Source organism: Schistosoma mansoni, chromosome W (genome assembly GCF_000237925.1).
Source record: "Schistosoma mansoni strain Puerto Rico chromosome W, complete genome".
NCBI lineage: Eukaryota > Metazoa > Platyhelminthes > Trematoda > Strigeidida > Schistosomatidae > Schistosoma > Schistosoma mansoni.
The window spans coordinates 41,196,682-41,219,476 of record NC_031502.1 but is presented as its reverse complement, the minus strand read 5'-3'; the positions used below and the strand labels follow the sequence as shown (position 1 = coordinate 41,219,476).

General features: G+C 35.6%; 2 protein-coding genes across 2 annotated transcripts; one reads left to right on the top strand and one right to left on the bottom strand.

Annotated features, from left to right (window-relative positions):
- Positions 1–1,504: 1,504 nt before the first annotated feature.
- Smp_054450 (hypothetical protein) lies at positions 1,505–11,801 on the top strand (the record flags this gene model as incomplete). Its single annotated transcript, XM_018789719.1, has 9 exons — positions 1,505–1,553; positions 1,591–1,680; positions 1,720–1,744; positions 3,745–3,787; positions 3,836–3,917; positions 5,061–5,143; positions 6,792–6,844; positions 6,904–6,940; positions 11,712–11,801. The coding sequence occupies 9 exons, from the start codon at positions 1,505–1,507 to the stop codon at positions 11,799–11,801; spliced, it is 552 nt and encodes a 183-aa protein (XP_018655134.1).
- A 2,688-nt stretch (positions 11,802–14,489) lies between these two features.
- On the bottom strand, positions 14,490–14,795 carry Smp_054440 (hypothetical protein; the record flags this gene model as incomplete). The annotated part of the gene is made up of 1 exon (XM_018789718.1): positions 14,490–14,795. One exon carries the CDS (start codon positions 14,793–14,795, stop codon positions 14,490–14,492), a length of 306 nt encoding a protein of 101 aa, XP_018655133.1.
- Between the last annotated feature and the right edge of the window lie 8,000 nt (positions 14,796–22,795).

Below are 22,795 nucleotides of genomic sequence, written 5' to 3'. Positions count from 1 at the left end.
AAGTGCATATTCATAAATATTCGTAAGATGCGCTTCGTATTTATTCTATTCCACACTGTTTATTGGAACTATTTCTTATAGAAAAGAGTTCAGATCACCCACAATTTTTATGATTATGATTCATGAATAAATCATTCGTGCAGCTGTAAATCTTACACTTCAGAGTGAAGAATCTCTTGACGATCATGAATTATCCAAACGTAGTTATTCTAAGGCATGAATAACTCTAAATCGAAAAGATAAAACCTAGTCGATACAGAAGTAAGATGAAGCAGATATCATCGAGTGTTCGTCACATAATAACAAGACTTTATTACAGTCAAAAGAAATGAACCATTTCATAACTACTCTGTTTTGGATCTTGAGGTTTTGGGCTCGATGACTAAACAAGATTTATCAGTGTGCGATAGTTAAGACAGTGACAGTAAATAATTCGGAATACCTAAGTTGTTCTTCTAGGAGGCACACAAAAATGTCTATATGAGAAATTGATGATCAGCTTCAATTTCAAGTTTTTCATAGATATCCAGTGAGTCGTAGTTTCTAATGCGTAGTCAGGATCCCCAGCGTACACTTCATTCAGTTGCAGACCTCCTCTGTAGACCAGTCCTACCATCATGTGCTACTTTTTCTAATTTCAGCCCTGTCAACCTTTTTGATAGAAACTCATCGTTCCGCAACATAATAACAAAAGATCCACCTGTACTTGGCAGTTATCTAGTATCAAATTCACCACAATACAAATTATAATGTTTGGTTTAAGTCTGCATAAAATAATCACCATACATCAGCAGTGTAATCTAGATCTAAAAATATAAAAATAATATGAGCGTTCACAGAAACTACATATCAGAAACATTAATTCAGAAACATAATAAAACATTGATTTTGCATCACTTAAAAATCTGTTACATATTACATTAAAAGAACGATTAGAATATTCGCTTACAAGCTCCAGAATTTAATCGGTTGTTCAATAACACTATCAGGTCACAACAACATAATTCCGGTTCCACCGGAGCTTTGATATTCATTGATCCAGTCTTGTCTGTTCATATTACTATGTCAACGTACGTTTTCTAACAACTTGTCGCCAACTAGTTAGTAAACTAAATCTAGAGAGAATGTTTAGCGCATGTTGTCATAACGATGTCAATCTTCGTCGGAGTATGTTAACTATCTGCTTTGATTTTATTTTGCTTGTTCTTCAAGTTTTAAAATTTATGAGGAATCTCGTAATGTGTTCTTAGTATCCGAACTAAGTACTTTCAGCTGATAATCGACTTTGCTATCGAAGCATCAATGAAGCGAAGCTATTTTCTAAACTTTTGACCGAATCCTTATCTGTGGGCACCTTCAAAGTAGGTTCGATCAATTGAGAGACCACCATTGCTAGGACAAACACAGGCCACCTAGCCTCGTGTAATTTCCAAACTAAAACTGACCGAATGGACCCTTTGGACCTCACTAGTAGTTAAGTGTTTAATATATAACCGATTTGGGGATGAATGTTTTATTTAATATTGCTGTTCCTTATAGAAGTCAAGGTTTGGGTTAGTTGTTCATATGCTTAGTTATTTCCACCTCCAGGTGACCTACAAGTTACCGCTAAGTTCAATTCCGACATGCCAGGGTCGAATGGCATTGATGTTCCTGATATTCCTGAAGTAAAATATGAATGTAATTATGCATTTTTACCTTGACTGGTTTGCGTTTCAGACCTTGATCACACTGCTGATGTACAGTGAGTATTTTTTGCAGTCTTAAAACAATATTAGCTTACATATGTTAGTAAAATAATCTTGGTACAGCATTTCTTAGGACTTCATTTTGATGATCATTGGCGTGTTCTAAAAATTTGCTTAAAAATATGTGACTTTTACTTCTAAAATGTCGTCCTCAGGGTCCATGATGAATAGGCTTCATTCATTTACACATTAGCTGGTATTGTACTGACGTTCTTCAAGAGGTTTGACATATTCCGATGAAGATTGACATCGTTATTTCAAAATGTGCTAAACATTCTCTCTAGATTTAGTTTACTAACTAGTTGGCGTCAAGTTGTTAGAAAACGTACGTTGACATAGTAATATGAACTACCAGTTTCGGTTAGGAAGGGACAGGAGGCTAAGTAGCCTGTGTTTGTCCTGGCTATGATGGCCTCTGAGTTGATCCAACCTTCTTTTAAAAGTGTCGACATATGGAGACACAATTACGTGTTGAGTTAGTGAGTTCTATTTTCTGATGATTCAATGTGAAAGTCAGTAGTTATCTGACAAGTAATTTGTTCTGAGGTTATAAACTCTTATGGAGTTTTTTCGTAAATTTTTTGTTTCGGAAGACAAGAAAAGTGTGGGCATATCAAATAAAAATTTAATACTTAGTTTTTCGAAAGCTGTAATCATATCGCCTCTGGTTCATCGATATGACAATGGAAAAAGGGGTGTAGTTTAGTATTTCGAGCATCATACGGAAACTTAGCTATTCCAGTAATTAGCTTATTTGCGGTTCTTTAAACGTTTTCCAACAGTTCACTATCTCTTTTTAGACAGGGGCTAGCCGCTTGTATGTAGTGCTCTGGTTTAGGGTGCACGAATACCGTGTACAAATTCATTTGGCTCGTTAGTCTATACACCTTTAGCAAGGTAACTCCGGAGATATTTTGAAGCATTAGCTGTTTTATCAACTCTATTTCATGCTCAAAACTAGTCTTTGGTTCTAAGCTTTCACTCTCCTTGACTCTATGAAAGATAACTGACCTGTCACTGTGATCAGTCCTTAATTTCTCAGCTACGTTTTGGGGTGTTGGTTTTTCTTTCATAACATTATGTCGTTTCTTGTTTTCGATCTGTACCCATCCATCAACTTTCGTTGGAGTAGCAATCACAGTCATGCCACACTGTGAGATCCTGGATGCTTGTCGATGACTTGGGTGATCAGGTTTTTGTTTTTCCTGCTAGAAACAGACCTAGTCTTACGATTAGATTTTCCATGTGTTTCCTGCTGGTTGCTATTTGGAGAACAGAGGACAAAAGAAACTTCCTTTCTTGAGCTTTTATTTCTGGCAGACATCTTTGATGTCGATTTTCCCTTCTTTGGTCCATGTAAGTCAATTGACTTGGGACTTATTTAGGTTAACAGCTTTCTATCTGCTTATTATAAATGGTATCACTTCCTATGCAAAAGTAGGAAGATTTAACTTTTAACAGTCGTGCTAATAGTTTCTTAACGAATACGCAAGTATCTTATCTTAATAAGTATCTGTTCCCGACTTGTCAGATAATAAAATGGTACACTATTACTAATATTTAGAAATTCTAACCTTCCTTGGAGTTATTTTTGACCTGGGACATCTCTGGGAAAGTAACAAACAGAAGTATATATGCGACAATTCATCTAACACATGTCCTTTGTTTTCAGTTGTCATTGATGTCTACTGACAGTTCAATGAGACACTGGTTGCTAAGCCTTTATTTCAAATGTTCAAACCGTAAATAAATTTTATCCGTAACACTGTTATCAGACCATCTATGTACCGTCCCAAGATTCTTTAGATGAAAAATATATTCTTAAACTCAGTCCAATTAGTGGGAGTTAACCAAAATGATCACCTCATTGTTAGGAAATATTATTTGACACGAATTATGGCATGTTCTCACTTTTTTTATTCTAATCACTGCCCCTAGATTGAGTTCCAATGAATCCGTGATTTTTTTGTGTACGTGGTATTTGTTTTTCTATTAGGTTACATTCCTGGGGTAGTAACCAAACAGAAGCATTTGAACAAGTTAGTTGCATTTGATCTACTTATCAGATATTGTTATGCTATAAATAGATTGCTATGGCGATGTTCAACTATATGACAACAAACTACGACTCAGTGGATACCTCACAAAGATTTGAAATTGAAGCTAATGGTCAGTTTCTTCATTCATTTTTTTGCGATTTTGCGTTATCACAGTTATAGGTAAACGTGCATGCTGTTCTTCGTTGTATATGACGCATAAGTTGTTATGTTAATAGTCTAAATTAAATACGTTCGTGTGCTAAGTAATTAATACTTAAGTTTACAATTTTTCATCGGTTTCCTTAAAGATCCTTGAGTTAAACATCGGAATGGAAACTAGAAATCTTATCTATTTACTGATGGAATTTGATTACTGATTATTAGTCGTTTATTTTTTGAATAGTGTAAATAAGTCCACGTTTTGTTTTCATTAACTAAAAAGTACTGAAAAAGGTGAATGCCAATATACTTATTGAGTCACCACGATTTTCAAGCTTAACCACTAGATCAGGGAAGCAGCGACAGTCTGGAGCGCGAAATGTCAGAAAAAACTTCCTAAATACCTTAAATAAAACAAGTTATTTTTATGCACTGGTAAATATTTACTCTTTTCAAATACCGCCATTAACACAAAACTCTTCACTTCAAAAATCAATCACTTTTCGTGTGCCTTAGTTATTAAAGTGTTCGACTTTCATCCGCCAAGTCCTAAGTTTGAACCCCACCACACCTACTTCTGTTTAGGCAACAAGGTAATATTATTTGCCCTTACACTTGAAATCTGCTCCATACACAAGCGCATATCTATCTGATGCCCCTTTGTACCAATATGTATGTGTTTAAATAAAAATAAATAATACACAAGGAACTGGAGAATACTTTAACTAAGGATTCATAAAAAATATGCACCCCTAAGTGCGCCATTTAAACACAAGTTCGACTAATTGATCAGTACATCTAAAAACGTCGAAATAGATTTTCAAACAACTATAGAGTAGTCAATCTTTCACGTTTTCCCGTAAAATATGTCTTTTCGTTTCATATCTCAGTGCTTTCGCAAAGTGTGCGAATCACGAAAGTATACTTAACGATTTTGAGGAGTCTAGTAAAGTAAATGTATAACTTTGTATTTGTCTATAAACATTTATGGATCATTTCCCTTTAAGTATAATCAGTCTTGGGGAATGTTTGTGGACTCATTTCCTTTCTTTGTTAAACATGTGTCTAAACTGTTCTCATACTCAAAATATATCTGTTGATATAAATTTTTCAGGTCACGATATGATGTCACTACTTTTCCATTTTCTGGATGAATGGTTATTCGCGTTTTCAGCTGAACCATTTTTCATTCCGCGGGTAAATCTTCGATAGCTAATTGTTGTATCTTGTGGCCTGCATGCCCTGTTAATGTATAACGTGATGATACCGCCAATTAGAGAGCATAGAATTATCGATCGGACCAATGACACTCGAAACCCGTACAAGCAGTCTAGAGTCCTTATCGGTCTTGCTTTCTGCCTAGCCCAGCCAGTTAAGTCCAGAACACCAATCTCAGTCTCTGCGGCATGAATCATATATTTCAAACATACTGGATTTATATACCAACCAGACAGACCACATCGTACCATAAGATAGGAAAACAACATTTGTACAAGATTTAGTCAAATGTGAATGTGGAGGACAGTAATTAATAGACTGGGGATAACTCAAGAACGGTAAATCGTATAGTAGTAGTCTAAAGGTCAAAATAAAGCTTATAATAAGAGGAACATGAATATGAATAGTTTAGTTGTTTAACAATTGTACGATAAAAATATAATATAGTATTAGTCCATAAATAGTTCTCAAAAGGTATCACTTATAATTCTCTTCGGGATATAACACTAATGAAGAAATCTTGTGTATTTTTTGCGTGTCTGTTTATTGGTAGTTTTTTACGTAGTCAAGTGACTTCGGATGATAACCGACAACTTCTTTGTGTCCACGTTGACAATACCACATGTTCACATTGACCGTAGCTTAGTAGTCAACGGTTAATGTTACAAACCGATTGCATAACTCAATCTGATTATATCAGATATTTTGTTATTTGATACGAATATCGTTCAAACTTTCCCCAAAATATGCTCAGTCCAACTCTTTTTTGCAAGTTTCAGTGTTTCTGAACTGTCTACGATACCAGAATACTTACTTATTCAAAACAGGTTCGCTATTTCAAATAAAGATAAAATATAGCATCATAAGTACTCATACTTTTGTTAGCAATGGTTTACATGCAATTAGACTGAGATTTTCAATCTAGGTAAAATATGACATGTTTTCACTAAGTTCTTTCATTGTAACAGTTATGGCCTCAGATGTAAATAAAGTTAAAGAATTTATATTGTTAGCTTTACCTACACATCATGCCTTATTTATTATAATAGGTTGATGTAGTCAAAGACGTAGACAGTAATACTACCTAGTTGCTTACATCTCAATAAGTAAAACAAAGTTTCAACTAGTAGCCCAGTAGCTGAAACTCGTGTGTTTTAGCTACCACGATAAGCCAGCTTTTGGAAAATCATCATACTATAGTAACCTTTCGAAGAATCATAATTACCCATATTGGGCGATAAACTAAACAACAACGTCCGATTTGATATGTTTCCTTATGCTTGTGTTACTTTTCTACCATTGACTTTATCGCTCGGGGTTTTGCAGCAGTCTTTCTATTTCAATACACCTCATCCCCCTTTTGTAACTAGTATCACTGTGTAACTGTTAAGTATTTGTAGTATACTTGTAGTTACCTCCCTCACAACATATTCGGTTATTTCTAATGTCCAATGTCTGTCTATCATTTGTAATATAGTTCCATTTGTCATGAAACTCATATATTCCCGTTGCTTTCTGAATAAATTTCAAATAATTTTCTTCGAGTGAAACTTTCAATTAGTTTAATAGCTGTTACAAACTGAATTTTTTTGTTGTTTGCTTATATTATATTTGTTTTTCTTATTAGATTGTTAAAATAACAGAATTTGATAAGGAGAATTTTCACATTAAATCATCTGGGTAAGTTCTGTCCTTTTTGAGAAAAAGAAAACTAATGTCATATTAATTTTATATTATAGTTGGGGTGAACCTTTTGACATTTCAAAACATCCTCAGGTTGGTTATCCTCTTCCTTTTGTCCTTAATGTTAAAGTACTTTGTGTAATGTCTAATTATTTCGATTAGTGATTGCAAACTTATTAACGTGATTTACAGACTTAATTTTAGCAGAGCACAAAGAACCTGTACCTAGTAAACAGATTGTATTATTATTATTACTGTCAGTCAGTCAGTCACAACGTAGAACTTCGTACGTACGTACATCAGTTCGAGTTGCCATACCACATTAGCACAGAGATGCAGTTGTCGATTCAAATCCCATAGTGGTAGAAGTAGTAGGAGTATAATCAGAAATCCAAAAGATTAGGGGTTTCAAGAAATTATTGAAGGAGTATAGTACAGTGAAATAAATTTGGAAAGAGAAAAAGATAAAGACATGAGGAATTCAGAAGATTAGAATTTGGTAGAACACAAAGAGTGGATGCATCTTCGCCATTGCAAACGATTTTGAGCCATGTCATTCAAGGTCTCTAACCATCGGTTGCTGTCATCTCGCGAATCCCAACCAGGTAGTCTACACCTACCAACATGGCCCAGTCCACTTGTCAGTGACTTCATTGATTTGTGCCATGTTTTGGTCTGGCCACCCCTAGCTTTCTTCCAACCTACTCCTACACCATGAAACATTGCACGTCGGGGCAGTCGGTGGTCGGGCATACGTAACACATGTCCCAGCCATCTCAACTGATGAAGTTTCACTACTTCATCAATCGATTTGCCATCCCTACCTAGTACTCGTTTCCTAACAACTGCATTACTTACCCGGTGGTCCCAGGATATACGAGCAATGCTTCGAAGACACCTATGATCGAACACTAGTAGCCTACGAATATCCTCTACTCTTATTGGCCATGTTTCACTGCCATAGAGTAGGACGGAGCGAACTGCTGCACAGTAAACCCGTCCTTTGGTTGCTAGACGGATATCTCGCCTACGCCATAAATGACGCAAGTTGGCGAAAGCTAGACGAGCCTTCTGTATCCGTGCTGAGATTTCGTCACATACCAGACCACAAGGGCTGATGAGACTTCCAAGATAAGTGAAGTGGTCTACACGCTCAACTACTTCACTCCCTATCATTAGTTCAGGTGTCGATGCAACCCAATCCTGAAGTAACATTTTGCACTTCGAGGGAGAGAATCGCATTCCGAACATGCCTGCATAGTTGCTTATAGTGGTCAGAAGACTCTGCATGTTGTCAGCGTCTTCACCGAGTAAAACTATGTCGTCGGCGTATTCTAAGTCGACAAGTGAGTCTCCTGGTAAAAGTTCAACTCCTGGAGGTTTAGCTGATGAAAGTGCTATCTCTAAAAGTAAGTCAATGACAAAGTTAAACAAGAATGGGGAGAGTGGACAGCCCTGACGAACGCCACTTGTGGTAATCAGTTCTGATGACAGTTCGCCATAGGCTCTAACTCGACCAGTTGTGCTCGAGTAGAGAGCCTTTATGAGGTTAATGTACTTCTTTGGTACTCCTTTCAGTGACAAACATTGCCATAGAACCTCACGATCAACAGAGTCAAATGCCGCCTTAAGGTCAAGAAATACTACTATTGTGGGACGTCTGAATTTGTGTCTATGTTCTAGGACCTGACGTAGGGTGAATATCTGGTCTATGCAACCACGTCCAGGTCGAAAACCAGCTTGGTTTTCTCTAGTCTGCTCTTCACGAGCTTTGGTTAGGCGACCTAGTATTATTGAAGCTAATATTTTAGACACTATATTAGTCAAACTGATCCCTCTGTGATTGTCACAAGAGGACTTTTGTCCTTTCTTATAAACTGGCACAATCAGTGATTGGGACCAGTCAGATGGAATTACGTCCAGTTCCCAGATTCTACCTAAGACCTCAGTCAATCTCACTACTATTACTGGACCACCATCCTTAAAAATCTCAGGGGTCAACCTGTCAGGGCCTGCTGCTCTCCCTCGCTTCAGATTTCCTATAGCTTTTTCAACCTCACAGAGGGTTGGAGGACTTACATCAATTTGCCATTCAGGACGACTGGGGATCGTGGGTAATTGAAGTGTGGCTGAAGGCCAGTTGAACTGATCCCTAAAGTGTTCTGCCCATCGATCCAACCTCCTGGATTGAGAATGAATTATATGCCCATCTTTATCTGAGATGGTTTCACTGATATTCGGGTTCCTAATACCGGTTTCTTTAACGAGTCTGAATAGCTGCCTACTGTTACCTATTGCCGCTGCCTTTTCCATCTCTCTTGCTTTCGCTACCCACCACTGTTCACGATCATTACGTAGACTTCTTATAAGCCTGCGCTTAAGTTGACTCCGCTCTTCGTTATGCTCAGAGCCAGGTGGGATGAGTTTACGAGCATCTATCAGTGCGGTAGATGCTGCCGAGATCCATTGTTTCTCCCTAACGTTATGGTTTACCTTATTAGCGGATATCACTGCTGATTCCACAGCTTTTCGGATGTCATTCCACGCTGCCTCGGGGTGGACACAACTTACATGGCTGCCTAACTGTTTTTCTAGTTGTTCCTGAAATATATTCTTAGCTTGCCTACCATTAAGTAGAACCCTTAGAGGCTTCCCTGCAGTGTCTTTCCTACGTCCAGTAAGACGCAGACAAATACGTGCTCGCACTAGAGCATGATCTGAATCTAAGCATGTGCCCCAGAATGAGCGACAGTCTTCTATCGAGCCCCTCCATCGGTGGCTGATAGCGATGTGATCTAATTGGGTCCAACGTTGGGACGAATTCGGGGGTCGCCAGGTCAAAAGATGTTTTTCCTTATGCTTAAAGTTAGTATTTGCAAGAAATAGGCGGTTATCTGAGCATAGCTGCAACAGACGGTCGCCATTATCTGTTCTTTTCGCCATGACACCATAAGATCCACCCAGGTGTCCTTCCCTTTCACTTAGTTTACCTACTTGAGCATTAAAGTCACCTGCTACTATTACTACATCAGAACGCCTAGCTTCTCGGAGAAGGTCAGAAAGTTTCCTGTAGAACTCATCTTTTATATCGTCTGAGCTGCAGTCAGTGGGAGAGTAGGCAGAGACGACGAAGAGGCAACGACGAATTTCCCTATCTTTCCGAGTCCTTACTGATCCGTTTAGTCGAACAGCGCATAGACGACTGTCTACTGGGATCCAGTCTAAAAGAGCTAGTTCTGCCCTAGGACTTAATGCTATACCTACTCCAGCGAGGCCACGGGAAGCAGCGTCAGGGCTTCCAGATACACGGAGCGTGTATCGAGATGAAACTTTATTTTGATTAGGTGCGGTCAAATGAATGACACTACTCGGATCTTGTATGCGCGTTTCGGAGACGCAGCACACATCGATGGTGTAAGATTCTAGAGTTCTAGCTAAGGAAGCCTGTTGTCCTATTTGGCACAATGTTCGGACATTAAAAGTTCCTATATGTAGTTTAGAGCGTGGTTTCAAGAGACCAGGAATAACGTTCTGTGTACTCGAATCGTTTGCCCTAGCGGTGCGACGCGATAAAAGGACGTGGGAAGGGTTAGTCGAGGAGATAACAGAGTTATTAGGTGTAGGAAGGATTTGAAAGCGACCAACTTGGTCTTGTGTGCAGTTAAGGGTATGAGGGCTAGTATCACTTCCCGGCTGCCCACACCGTGGAAGGGTATTTCTTGAGGGACCTGAAAAAGAAGTTGGATTAGTGTTGGTCTTAACGACCTGGGAGCGTGACCGCAGTGCCCAAGGGACATCTGCTTGAGGCCGGTCACGCACGGCCTTTTTGTGGGGGATTTTTGACGTGTTAGCTCCGTTCTTCAAAAGTCCTTACCGCCGGAGACGGAAATCCGTGGGATAAGGCGAGGTGTGCATTTTTAGGGTCGACCTTTTCTAACCCCACCCCTCCTTGTGGGAAGGCAGCATCGCTGTCATGCTGGTTGTCTGAAGGAAACACCTTACTGCTTTCACACCTCTGTACAGTCAGCAGTACGACTTCGCCTTCGGACCTTGGGATTGCTGCTTTTAGTCTCACCGCTCTTCAACAGACCTGTCTGGCATGGTAAGACCTTGAGGAACGATTGTTCCAGCCAGCATAGCTCGATTGGATCATCACGATAGGCAAGCCCGACCACCACGTCAAGGTAGCAGCAACAATACAATGAGTCATTATTATTACTGCTGTAGGATCGATTCCAAAAAACACTGTTGTGACTTTACAAAAGGCCGTCACCAATTTGTTGTGACTTTATAAAAAATAGACGTATGACAATTCGTTATTAATTTTTATGTCCGGCTGTTATCACGTGAACTATCCACCAATCGAAATACGACTTTTCCAATCTTAACACTGTGCCAATCAATGACGTCCGACTGATATGAGCAGTCTAGCGTCCTTACTGGTCCTTTGTCCGCCCTTCCAATTAAGTCCAGAGCACCAATTACAACTTCTGCTATGTGAATCGTTTATTCCAAGCATACTCTGTTTATATACCAGACAGACCGCATCACACCATGAAATAGAAAATGATATTTGTACAAGATCAAGCTAAATGTGGCTGTGAACGTGGGATACAGTAATCAATAAACTGATCATAATTTGAGAACAGTAAATCGTACAGTAACAATTCATAGGTGAAAATGAAGCTTATAATAGGTCCCGGAAGTTACCCGTACTTATGTCTTCGCTGGGATATAACAAGCACGACATTGGTTCATATTTAACTTTTAACATGTCTTTTAAATTATATTTTATTGAAGATCATATTACTTTTATTTCGAGTAATTGTAATTTTTATTTATAATTTTCTTTACAAAATTCTAGGGTACTGAAGTGAAAGCTATCACTTATTCAAATATGCAAATTCATGAAAACGAACATATGCACGAATTATTTGTAATTATTGATATTTAAAGAATTATGTTTATATATACATTGTTTTGAAACTAAAGTTATCCTAATATCTTCTCATTTATACTTAAAGGGGTTGAAAGATATTCTATTTTAGTACAAAATAAATGTAATAAATAGCTCAAACAATCTCTATTTTGTGTATTATGTTTCGAACATCACCTGAGAATAATGGCGTTTTGAGCTTCTACCGTAATTTTGACTATTCAATCGAGCTTAGAATCTGTTTGTTATGATTACTCAAGAGTCAGTCAGCTACAACGTAGGACCAGGCACACATATGCATCGGTCCAAGTTGCCATACCTCGTTAGCACAACAAAACGAACACCGGATTCATAGAAGTAGTTAATTTAGTGGTGGTAATAAATAAAAAAAGGTTGTATATAAGGATATAGTACAGGAAGAAAGACAGATTTGAAGCAATTTTAATCTCACGGTTTAAGGGAAGATGAAGAGTGTATACACCTACGCCATTGTGATCGATTCTGAGCCATGTCACCTAGAGTCTCTAACCATTGGTTACGATAGTCACGCGGACCCCAACCAAGTAGTCTACATCTACCAACATCGCTCACACCAGACGTTAGTGACTTCAAGCACTGATGCCACGTTTTGGTTTGGCCGACCCTAACTCTCTTCTAACCATCCCCTACACTAGTCAGCATAGCGCGTCGTGGTGATCAGTGTTCAGGCATACGTAACACGGCCTAACCATCTCAGTCGATGAAGATTCATCACCTCATCAACTGATTTACCATCACTTCTTAATGCACTGTGTCTAACCTCACTATTACTTACCCGGTTATCCCAGTAGATGCGAGCAATATTTCTAAGGCATCTGTGGTCAAATACTAGTAACTTTCGAGTATCTTCTACTCTTAATGTCCATGTTTTACAGCCGTAAAGTAGAACAGAGCGAACTACTGTGCAGTATACTCGTCCCTTAATTGATAGACGGATATCTCGTCTTCGCCATAGGTGACGTAAGTTGGCAAAAGCCAAACGAGCTTTTTGAATCCGTGCAGAGATTTCGTCAGACACCAACCATTAGGGCTGATCAGACTTACCAAAGTTTATATAGCGTTTAATCTTCTGATCGGGCAGCATACAAATATATAACTGAGATTAACATATATGAATGGCTTTAATATCTCTTATCATTTAAATCAGTTGAAACTCCTATACGTATTCTTGTGCTCATAAAACCTTTAGTAGTGGGATAGTAAGGATTCATGGGATACTTCTGCGCAACTACTAGGTCACGCTTCTTCCTCAGATGTCCGTGCATCGGCATACAGCCTAAATTATTCCTTGAACATTGTGACAACCTGTATATCAGTAGTTAAAATACTATGAGCTGGATATCCTTGGTTCTATGCACACTATGTTCTGCAACACGAATAACCAACGAAAATAACCTGTCAGTGATCGAATGATTTCTGAAATTAGTCGTCAAAAATGATGCTTCTCGACTGTTTATTTAACAAATTTGTTCTCTTTTTAGACACACTTTGTGAACAAATGATTAGTTTTGTTTGATTGGATTATAAATGTTCTCAATATCTAACACGTGTTACTTATCAATTCAATCAAATCCAAGTGATATATGAATATTTTTTTGCAATAATTAATTACAACTTACAGTTCCAACCGCATGTTTTTTCTTCTAAATTATAGACTGTAATTTAAATATTTTGCAATTATGTCAATAGTTAGTAGCATGTGTTTGACATAACGTTTGATTAAATGGGTATTAAGTTTTTATTTAATACATATTAAATAATTGAAACAACAAACAAATTATGCACAAGGGTAGTTGGAATTCCACTTCGAATTTGATTTTTCTTCTTTGCCCCCCTATCTGCTTACACCACATAATAGATAACCTCTTCACATATTCATAGTGGGAATCACTGCGATTGGATTTATCAAGAAAGGGGATATGAAGTAACAGCTTGAGAAAATAGAGTGATTCACCAACTCACATGTAACTATTGCTTAATAGACTAGTGTGTTTATCCATACATTCACATATACGTGTACATACAAACAAAAGTGAATGAGATTGGAAGAAACTTATCTATTGTTTATCAATGATAGATAAATTGTAGTGTTATCCTGATTGAGCTTAATAAGATATGCGTGAATTGGGTGAAGAAACAAGAGTAAATATGTCCTGTGGTCTTATTTACCAATATGCTTAGTTTACAAGTATTATTGTTGCACTTCAATTAAGTTACCTGGTTAACATTTCTTTCTAAATTTGTGTGTATAAAGAGTCACACTAGAAGAACAGGATGACGAAGAAAAGAAATTAGTAAATAAATAAACCATTAGATTATGTAGGAGAAATAAGGATATGTAGGGTTTTTCTTATTGGCTTACTCTTTTCAACAGTTCTCATGAGTAAAATTGATAATCTTCAAATATTATTATGTTAGAGCAATGTTTTATTCGAGTCTGTGTATACTCAACGAAATACAACTTGAAACAATCGAAACTAGAGATTGTACTATTGCAGTTTCAGTAATTATTCATAGTATACGATAATAACTATCATCAAAATAAATAGGCCAAACAGGATGACAATCGCTAGGTTGAGGTATGTTTACTGGAGTGGAAAAATCATGTTTTCCAATCAGCCGATTTAATTCTTCCGTACTATACGAAGACTCCACAACAAACATACGTCAAGATTGTAGATTACCAAAGAACGATGGTTTGCTCGCCAAAAATGCAATTGGTTTGTGAACGGCATCGCAAGTAGCGTACGATGTTATGCCGAGAGCATGGGTCATATAAACAATTTTCGAATCGTCTGAACATATTTTGATGCCATTAATGGAAGTGCATACTATCAGAGACTTACTACGTGTAAAGCATCTTAATGATTCAAGACCTCTTTGGACTTTTTGAGTTCTACATACATTGTCCTGCTCATCAACAGGAGACGATCCGACATATAGATAATGACGGTAGATTATTTCATCTTTCATTAAAGCAAAATTAAAAGACATCTGATACCCTGAAACTGTACAACGACTCAATGGTATCATACACTGATGAACGTTGAGATATAGTTAATAGTATAAGCAATCATAATATAGCATTTCTCAAGACTGCATTTTGATGATCATTGACGTGATGTCCTAAAAATTTACTAAAAAATATGTGACTTTTACTTTTAAAAATTCGTCCGCAGGGTCCATGATGAACAGGCTTCATTCATTTACACATTACCTGATATTGTACTGACGTTCTTCAAGAGGTTTGACATATTCCGACGAAAATTGACATCGTTATGACAACATGCGCTAAACATTCTCTCTAGATTTAGTTTACTAACTAGTTGGCGACAAGTTGTTAGAAAACATACGTTGACATAGTAATATGAACAGACAAGACTGGATCAATGAATATCAAAGCTCCGGTGGAACCGGAATTATGTTGTTGTGACCTGATAGTGTTATTGAACAACCGATTAAATTCTGGAGCTTGTAAGCGAATATTCTAATCGTTCTTCTAATGTAATATGTAACGGGTTTTTAAATAATGCAAACTCAATGTTTTATTATGTTTCTGATATGTAGTTTCTGTGAACGCTCATATTATTTATATAAGAACTCTCGTCTAAATTAGAGCGAATAGTTTCACAGTATTTGAGCGCCGAGTTGATGTAAGACATTAATTATTCGATAATTTTGATGTTTGATTATAATTCCTTGAAAAAGCTTGGACCAGATTGCCAGGCGAAACGTTGGATTTAATTAAAATTCATTCGCTGAGATTTTACAAATATATTATTCCTTTTTAATGGCTCATATTATTTTTATATTTTTAGATCTAGATTACACTGCTGATGTATGGTGATTATTTTATGCAGACTTAAACCAAACATTATAATTTGTATTGTGGTGAATTTGATACTAGATAACTGCCAAGTACAGGTGGATCTTTTGTTATTATGTTGCGGAACGATGAGTTTCTATCAAAAAGGTTGACAGGGCTGAAATTAGAAAAAGTAGCACATGATGGTAGGACTGGTCTACAGAGGAGGTCTGCAACTGAATGAAGTGTACGCTGGGGATCCTGACTACGCATTAGAAACTACGACTCACTGGATACCTATGAAAAACTTGAAATTGAAGCTGATCATCAATTTCTCATATAGACATTTTTGTGTGCCTCCTAGAAGAACACTTTAGATATTCCGAGTTACTTTCTATCACTATCTTTACTAACTTACTTACGCCTGTTACCCCTTGTGGAGGATCATAGGCCGCCCACCAGCATTCTCCATCCAACTCTGTCCTGGGCAATCCTTTCCAGTTAACATTCATCATTTCCATATCTGCTTCCAATTCCCGGCTTAATGTGTTCTTTGGCCTTCCTCTTTTCCGTTTCCCTCCCGAATTCCAAGTTGAGGATTGCCTCGTGATGCACATTGGTGATTTCCTTAATGTAGGTCCGATCCACTTCCAACGTCTTTTCCTAATTTCCTCTTCAGCTGGAAGCTGATTTGTTCCCTTCCACAGTAGTCTGTTGCTGATAGTATCCGGCCAGTGAATGTCGACTATTTTGCGTAGACAATTGTTTATAAATACTTGTACCTTGTTGACGATGGATGTAGTAGTTCTCCACGTTTCAGCTCCGTACAGTAGAACTGTCTTGACGTTCGTATTGAAGATTCTCACTTTGAAGTCAGTTGACATTTGTTTCAATGTCTTTACTATCGCACACTGATAAATCTTGTTTAGTCATCGAGCCCAAAACCTCCGGATCCAGAGCAGAGTAGTTATGAAATGGTTCATTTCTTTCGACTGTAATAAAGTCTTGTTATTATGTGACGAACACTCGATGATATCTGCTTCATCACACTTCTATATTGACTAGGTTTTATCTTTTCGATTTAGAGTTATTCATGCCTTAGAATAACTACGTTTGGATAATTCATGATCGTCAAGAGATTCTTCACTCTGAAGTGTAAGATCTACAGCTGCACGAATGATTTATTCATGAATCATAATCATAAAAATTGTGGGTGATCTGAACTCTTTTCTATAAGAAATAGTTCCAATAAACAGTGTGGAATAGAATAAATACGAAGCGCATCTTACGAATATTTATGAATATGCACTTTCGAAATGATGTCTTATTAACTTCCTCAATGTATACTGATATATACATAAATTCAAAATTTTGGTGATTGTTATGTTTGAGACCTTTATCCTGCTTGATTACTGATGGTTCAAGATGTCTGGTTAATTGGGAGACAGATTTTTTATCAATCAACCACTACCATTGTAACATATGTTCATGATGTTTTTATTATACCTTCAAGGCTAGTGCATATAACTAAGAGTATTGTTTAATGTCTTAAAAATATACAGAAGCACCTTATTCACTCAATACTTGCTCTTATTTTTACAGTTGAGTAAATTATGCACTAGATTTCAGGGTTGAATAATAGTTATATTCTACACCAACACATAATTCTATATGTTGGTATACATGAAAGCTGTTGTTGTTATTACGTAGCTATGGATTTCACTATAATTGTTACTGTAAATGTTGACAACGTATGACTTTTGTTAATTCGTCTGAATTTTCATAACCAAATAACCCACTCCAACTTCTAAAGTGAAGTCTTTTGTGACTGACTAACGGTCGGCTGGAGAACAGCTGTGAACCAGGATTAAATAAACAGCAGTTTGTTTTTAGTTCGAGAATTCTGGTGGCTGTATTCGGCAACTGGTTGTCTTCAACCATTTCAAGAATGAGACAACCATTACCCTATGTTTTTGACTATCATCGTGTTAGTTTGTTAATCAGTTGATGTAAGTAATGCAGACCAACAATCCCTAGGATTTATGGTCAATGCAAAACTCGTTATTTGATGGTAAGCTGTACAAGATCATAGGTGGATACTGTCGATAATTCTTAAACCAGAATGTAATAGTTGATTAGTGGATTCTGGTTTATGGTATTTCAGTAGCTGTTGTCAGTTCGTTAATTTTCGAATTTCACTGCGTTATACAAACCATTCATCTAATTATTTGATACAAGTTAAAGAAGGCATTTTGAGTAATTTAATAAAATTACTAATATTTATACAAATTAATCAACCACACCAACGATTACGTCATTGCTGACGTTATTATCGTCATCAACATTCTCTTTTGTTTTCCCATTAATCTATTTTTTGTTTTATGCATGAACTATTTCATTTTTCCGTTTTATTTTTTCGGAGGGGGAGGGCTTTTCCTCTCCTCAATTTTACTTTGATAATTCATCTCTTTCACATTCAGAGAAACTTTGTCACGTGATATGAAGTTTGGAAACACCTTACTAATTGAGAAATTGATAAACAAATAAACTTCCACATTTTTCTCATCATTTATTTTTCAATATGAATAATTCCTAAATGTTTTTGTGTACTGTGTTGATTTTCTGTTTGTTTGGTGATGTATTTTATTCTTTAAAAAAAAAAAAATAAATTTCATCAATCAATTTATTTGTTTGAACTAAAATAAACAAACTTAAATCACAGTTCAATTAACCAAACAAGATAGGATATTAAAATAAGCGCATGTCACATTGAAGGTATTCTTTAGAATGATAGTTTACTTACTTGAAAGGGAGATTGGGATTAGATGACGTCTACTTCACATGTATAAGATCATTTTTAATTGTTTTATATTGAGAAATTAATAATTCGAAAAATAGGATAGTCAGAATATGTTACGAGTAAAACTTCTATTCAAAATTATTTCAGAAATTGAAATTTGAATCATTCCAATGTTCTGTACAGAATTTTTTACGAATAATCTCTTCTGCATATTCGGGGTTCGATTTCTGTCAAACTATTCGTTTAAATATTGACAATTATTCATATAAAGTCTAAATATATTTCCAAATTCATTTTCTATTGTATCCGCCAGGGAGCACCGGTTCCCTCAAGATTACAGGTACACCTTGCTGACAAGTGCCAAGTAGCACGAAACCCGAGTCCAGGGTTTCCTGTTGACCACCTCCAACCACCATCCTACGAAAACTATACGTTTGATTTGGTTAAAATCATTAATTAACGGGAAGAAAACAAACTATCAACTTGAATTCCACATTTCCAAATCACACGATCCATCTGTTTGACATTATGGTTGTAAAATCTAAGTGAATTTCTCACTTTCCACAGGTGAGTAAATTGAGTTATTTTCTAGTTTTTAGTTTTCAGATGAGGATAGAAAAGAAAAAAAATGAGGGGGAGAGAGAGAAGTTTCAATTACCTAGTCATTACATGTTTCCTTAGTTCGGTTGTTACATCAACAGTAATCATCATACATCACTTATCAACTGTTATTATTAACTATAAGCATTAAGGTTCTATTTAACCATTATTATCCTTTATCATTTCTCTGGGGAATCATATTAGCAACACAACGTCCAGTCTTCATTCTAACAGGAAAATGAAAGTGGAAATAATGACAAGATGAACTAGAAAACAATCTTTCTTTAATGGATATAATGAATATTGAAATTATAAGCCATAATACACACATTATATATATCTGATTTATAAATAAACTATCGGATATAATGTTTATGATGTTATTGCTAATAGACAGTTTATGAGGATTTTTTCCCACGTGTGTTGTAATGCACATGTCACATTTAATTCAGATTTCATTTGTTTGATATACAACACAATAATAATGATAATAATAATGAGTGTGGATGACGATATTGCTATCATTATTGGTATGATTAAAGTTATCAGTGGTTTATTGTTATTATTATCACATTGTTGATACTAGAGTTATGGATTAAGCTGTTTCAATGTGAAATCTATGCTAGCTAGTTAATCAAAACTAAACCGAAATGTGTAAATTGCTTATAATGAACTAATCTTTCATTTGGGCTAGAGTGAACTTTTGAAATCTGCACATTCAAATCCAGCTACAATAACTTCAGACTACTAGATCACAGTTAATATGAATAACAACTCAAAGTTGAATCATTTTGAAACAGACCACAATTCTCACTAAATGGTTATCATTGAGTTAATTTGTTAATGTCAACATCATTCACTACACAGCAAACACAAATCTTCGGTGGGATTTACGGCAATTCACTACTTATTCTGTCATGATTGAGAATATTTGATCATTTTCATGAAGAAGACTATTCTCACATCATAGAAAATCTCCGGGATTCCCGAGATTAATATTGGTAAATCTGTCAGCGGAGCTGCAGTCAACATTCACGCAACTGTGATGAACAATCATGTAGTATAGCTGCAATGATACACCTCTGTCATCCCTATAAAATTATTAGCTATGGGTTGATAACTTCATTTTCACCTCGAACTAATCGCTATGTTTTTATTCCTCAATTGTTTGTATTATGTTCGACTGTTCCAAAATATGATTACTGTCAACAAAGTGACTTTTAAAAAAGTTATGTAGATTGATGAATATGTTGAAGATATATTATTGTTGTTTTAAAACTAGAAATTCAAGCATTAGAGTATTTGCTTCCACTCAGATCTCAAATTGAATTAGGCTAAAATGAATGAAAGTTCGTACTAAATTTAATCATTTTATAAAAAGTTTGTCACAAGTTATTTCAATAGTGCAGTTGGTTCAATCACTTTTCGAAACGATGTATACCGTCTATTTAGAAAGGGAATATATATCCGAAATACAATAAGGTAAAAGCACTGTGTTAGTGAATGACATTTATACACCAAGTTAATGAATTTTACCATGAATCAATAATAAATTTAGTGCTAATGAAAATGTCGATAAAGAGATCCTTAAATTATCCCAACATAGAAGTTCACGGTAGTGCTTGTGCATAATTCAAAATATATTTTACAGTAAAAGCTTTATATATTTTAACCGAATATACTCAGCTAAGTTTGATAAGTGTAGTACATTATGTTGACTGGCCATTCATTCCAAGCAAATTGATTGATCTCACCCTAAGGATATGATTGCTAGTGAGGATTTTCATGTGTCGATGTGGGTATAAACATTCATTTATTATTACCATTAGTTGTAGTGATTATTATTGTTGCATTTATTCCACAAAACCTGACGAAATATCACTTCATTTAGGTATACAGTAAATTTTTTTATTTACATGATAAAAACGGGACATGTATTAAAACTCATTATAACAAAATCATATAAAAGGAGACTAATGAAGATGAGGTGTATATAAACCAAAATGCAACAACAGTTGAAATGATAGGGGAATCAATGTATATTGTTATATGTGTTAAACAAAATTCATCAAATCCTGGCGCCTAGATGAAAATAATTCAATAAAGTTGTATGGTTGATACATAAAGTTGAATGTGTGAATTTGAATGCCTTCAGGTTATTTAATACTTGTAAACTACCTTCGTCTAACTTGTATATTAAATGATATTAAACTGGGATAATTTAAACACATTTTTTTGTAACAATCAAACTTAATTTGTAATCCTCAATTGTTTGTTAAAACAAACCAAATTATCCCCTATCGAAAAGAATAGTTCTGACATTTATATTGTGGTTGATATTGAGAAGGAATTTGTTGAACCGATCTAGTGAAAAACTATGTATATGTGATATTCAGACACAAACTGAAAACTATGTTATTCACTATAAAACAATTCAAAATGAATAGCCCTACCAGTAGGATATAATTACCTGATAAAATATATTTTGAAGCATATGGTTCCTCTGAAATTAATCTTTACTTATTTGCAAGAGTTTTTATTCACCTGTTATTGATATATAGAACTTCACTTGATCAATGCTTGTTAGCATATAAACTTTTTGGACAGATGTCTCCATATTGTCTGTAGTCTGTGTGTTGATATCAATAGTCAAACCTAGGTACAACTGGGGAGAAACGGTCATCTTGTTGAGTTTATCTACAATTCGATATTGAAATTCCTTGATCACTATGAATGAAAATCTATATTTTTGGATAAATCAATGAAAAATTTCTTACAATACATAAGAGGTCACAATGACAGATTGTAATATTGGTAATTTCGATCAAATTGTTCTCCACTACTATTGAGAACCGAATTAAAGTTTTGATGTAAAGTAATATATACTTGATGGTGATCAGTTTAAATTATTCTGTGACCTGGCTATAATTCTGAATATCAGTTGATGTAATTAGATATGATCAGATGAACTATTATCATTCTCACTGTGGCATATATCACTGACGAATGTTTGCATTAACAGTTAAACACTTAATAAATGGAAGATCATCTTTAATCTTTTTTTAAAAATCACAATTACCTGATAGTTACACTGTGATATACTAATAATCCTTTAATTCCTTTTATTAATATGGTGTACAGCAGGTAACTGAAAAGTGTTCATCTTTATTGGAACATTTATTCTCATAGATACAGATAATCATTTTGTGAAAAAACGATCACAATTTATAATTAAACATTCACTTCCCTTTTTGACTGAACTTGTCAGTAAATGTTATTATAAACGTTTAAAACAATTCAAAAATATATACCATGAGACACAAGGGTTAGATTCTAATAAATTACTGAAAATTACAATCAGGAAAGTGGCTTATAAAAATGTTATCGATTTGAAAATAATTCTGATTTTTGAATAAAACCAGGTAGAAAATTACTAGTAACTAGTAATTATTTTGATGGAGTTTTGTTCTCTGAGCTGGATGATTTGGTCGTGGAGCTTTCATCGTCCTTCTGAACGACATCATCAGCACAAACTTCAGGTAGAAGTAAATAAATGTTTCGTCTTACTCCTGGGCTCTTCATCAATACAAGCTTTCTGTCACATATGAGACCTAATCTGGAACTATCGAATTTTATATAAAATAAATTATTATTTTACCAAGAATTCGGAAACATTAACGACTTAATATGCTCTCGTTGAACAATATCTGACCAATCAAAGAATTTGAAGTCTTTAATGATGATTTCGTATAGAATAAACAATATCTA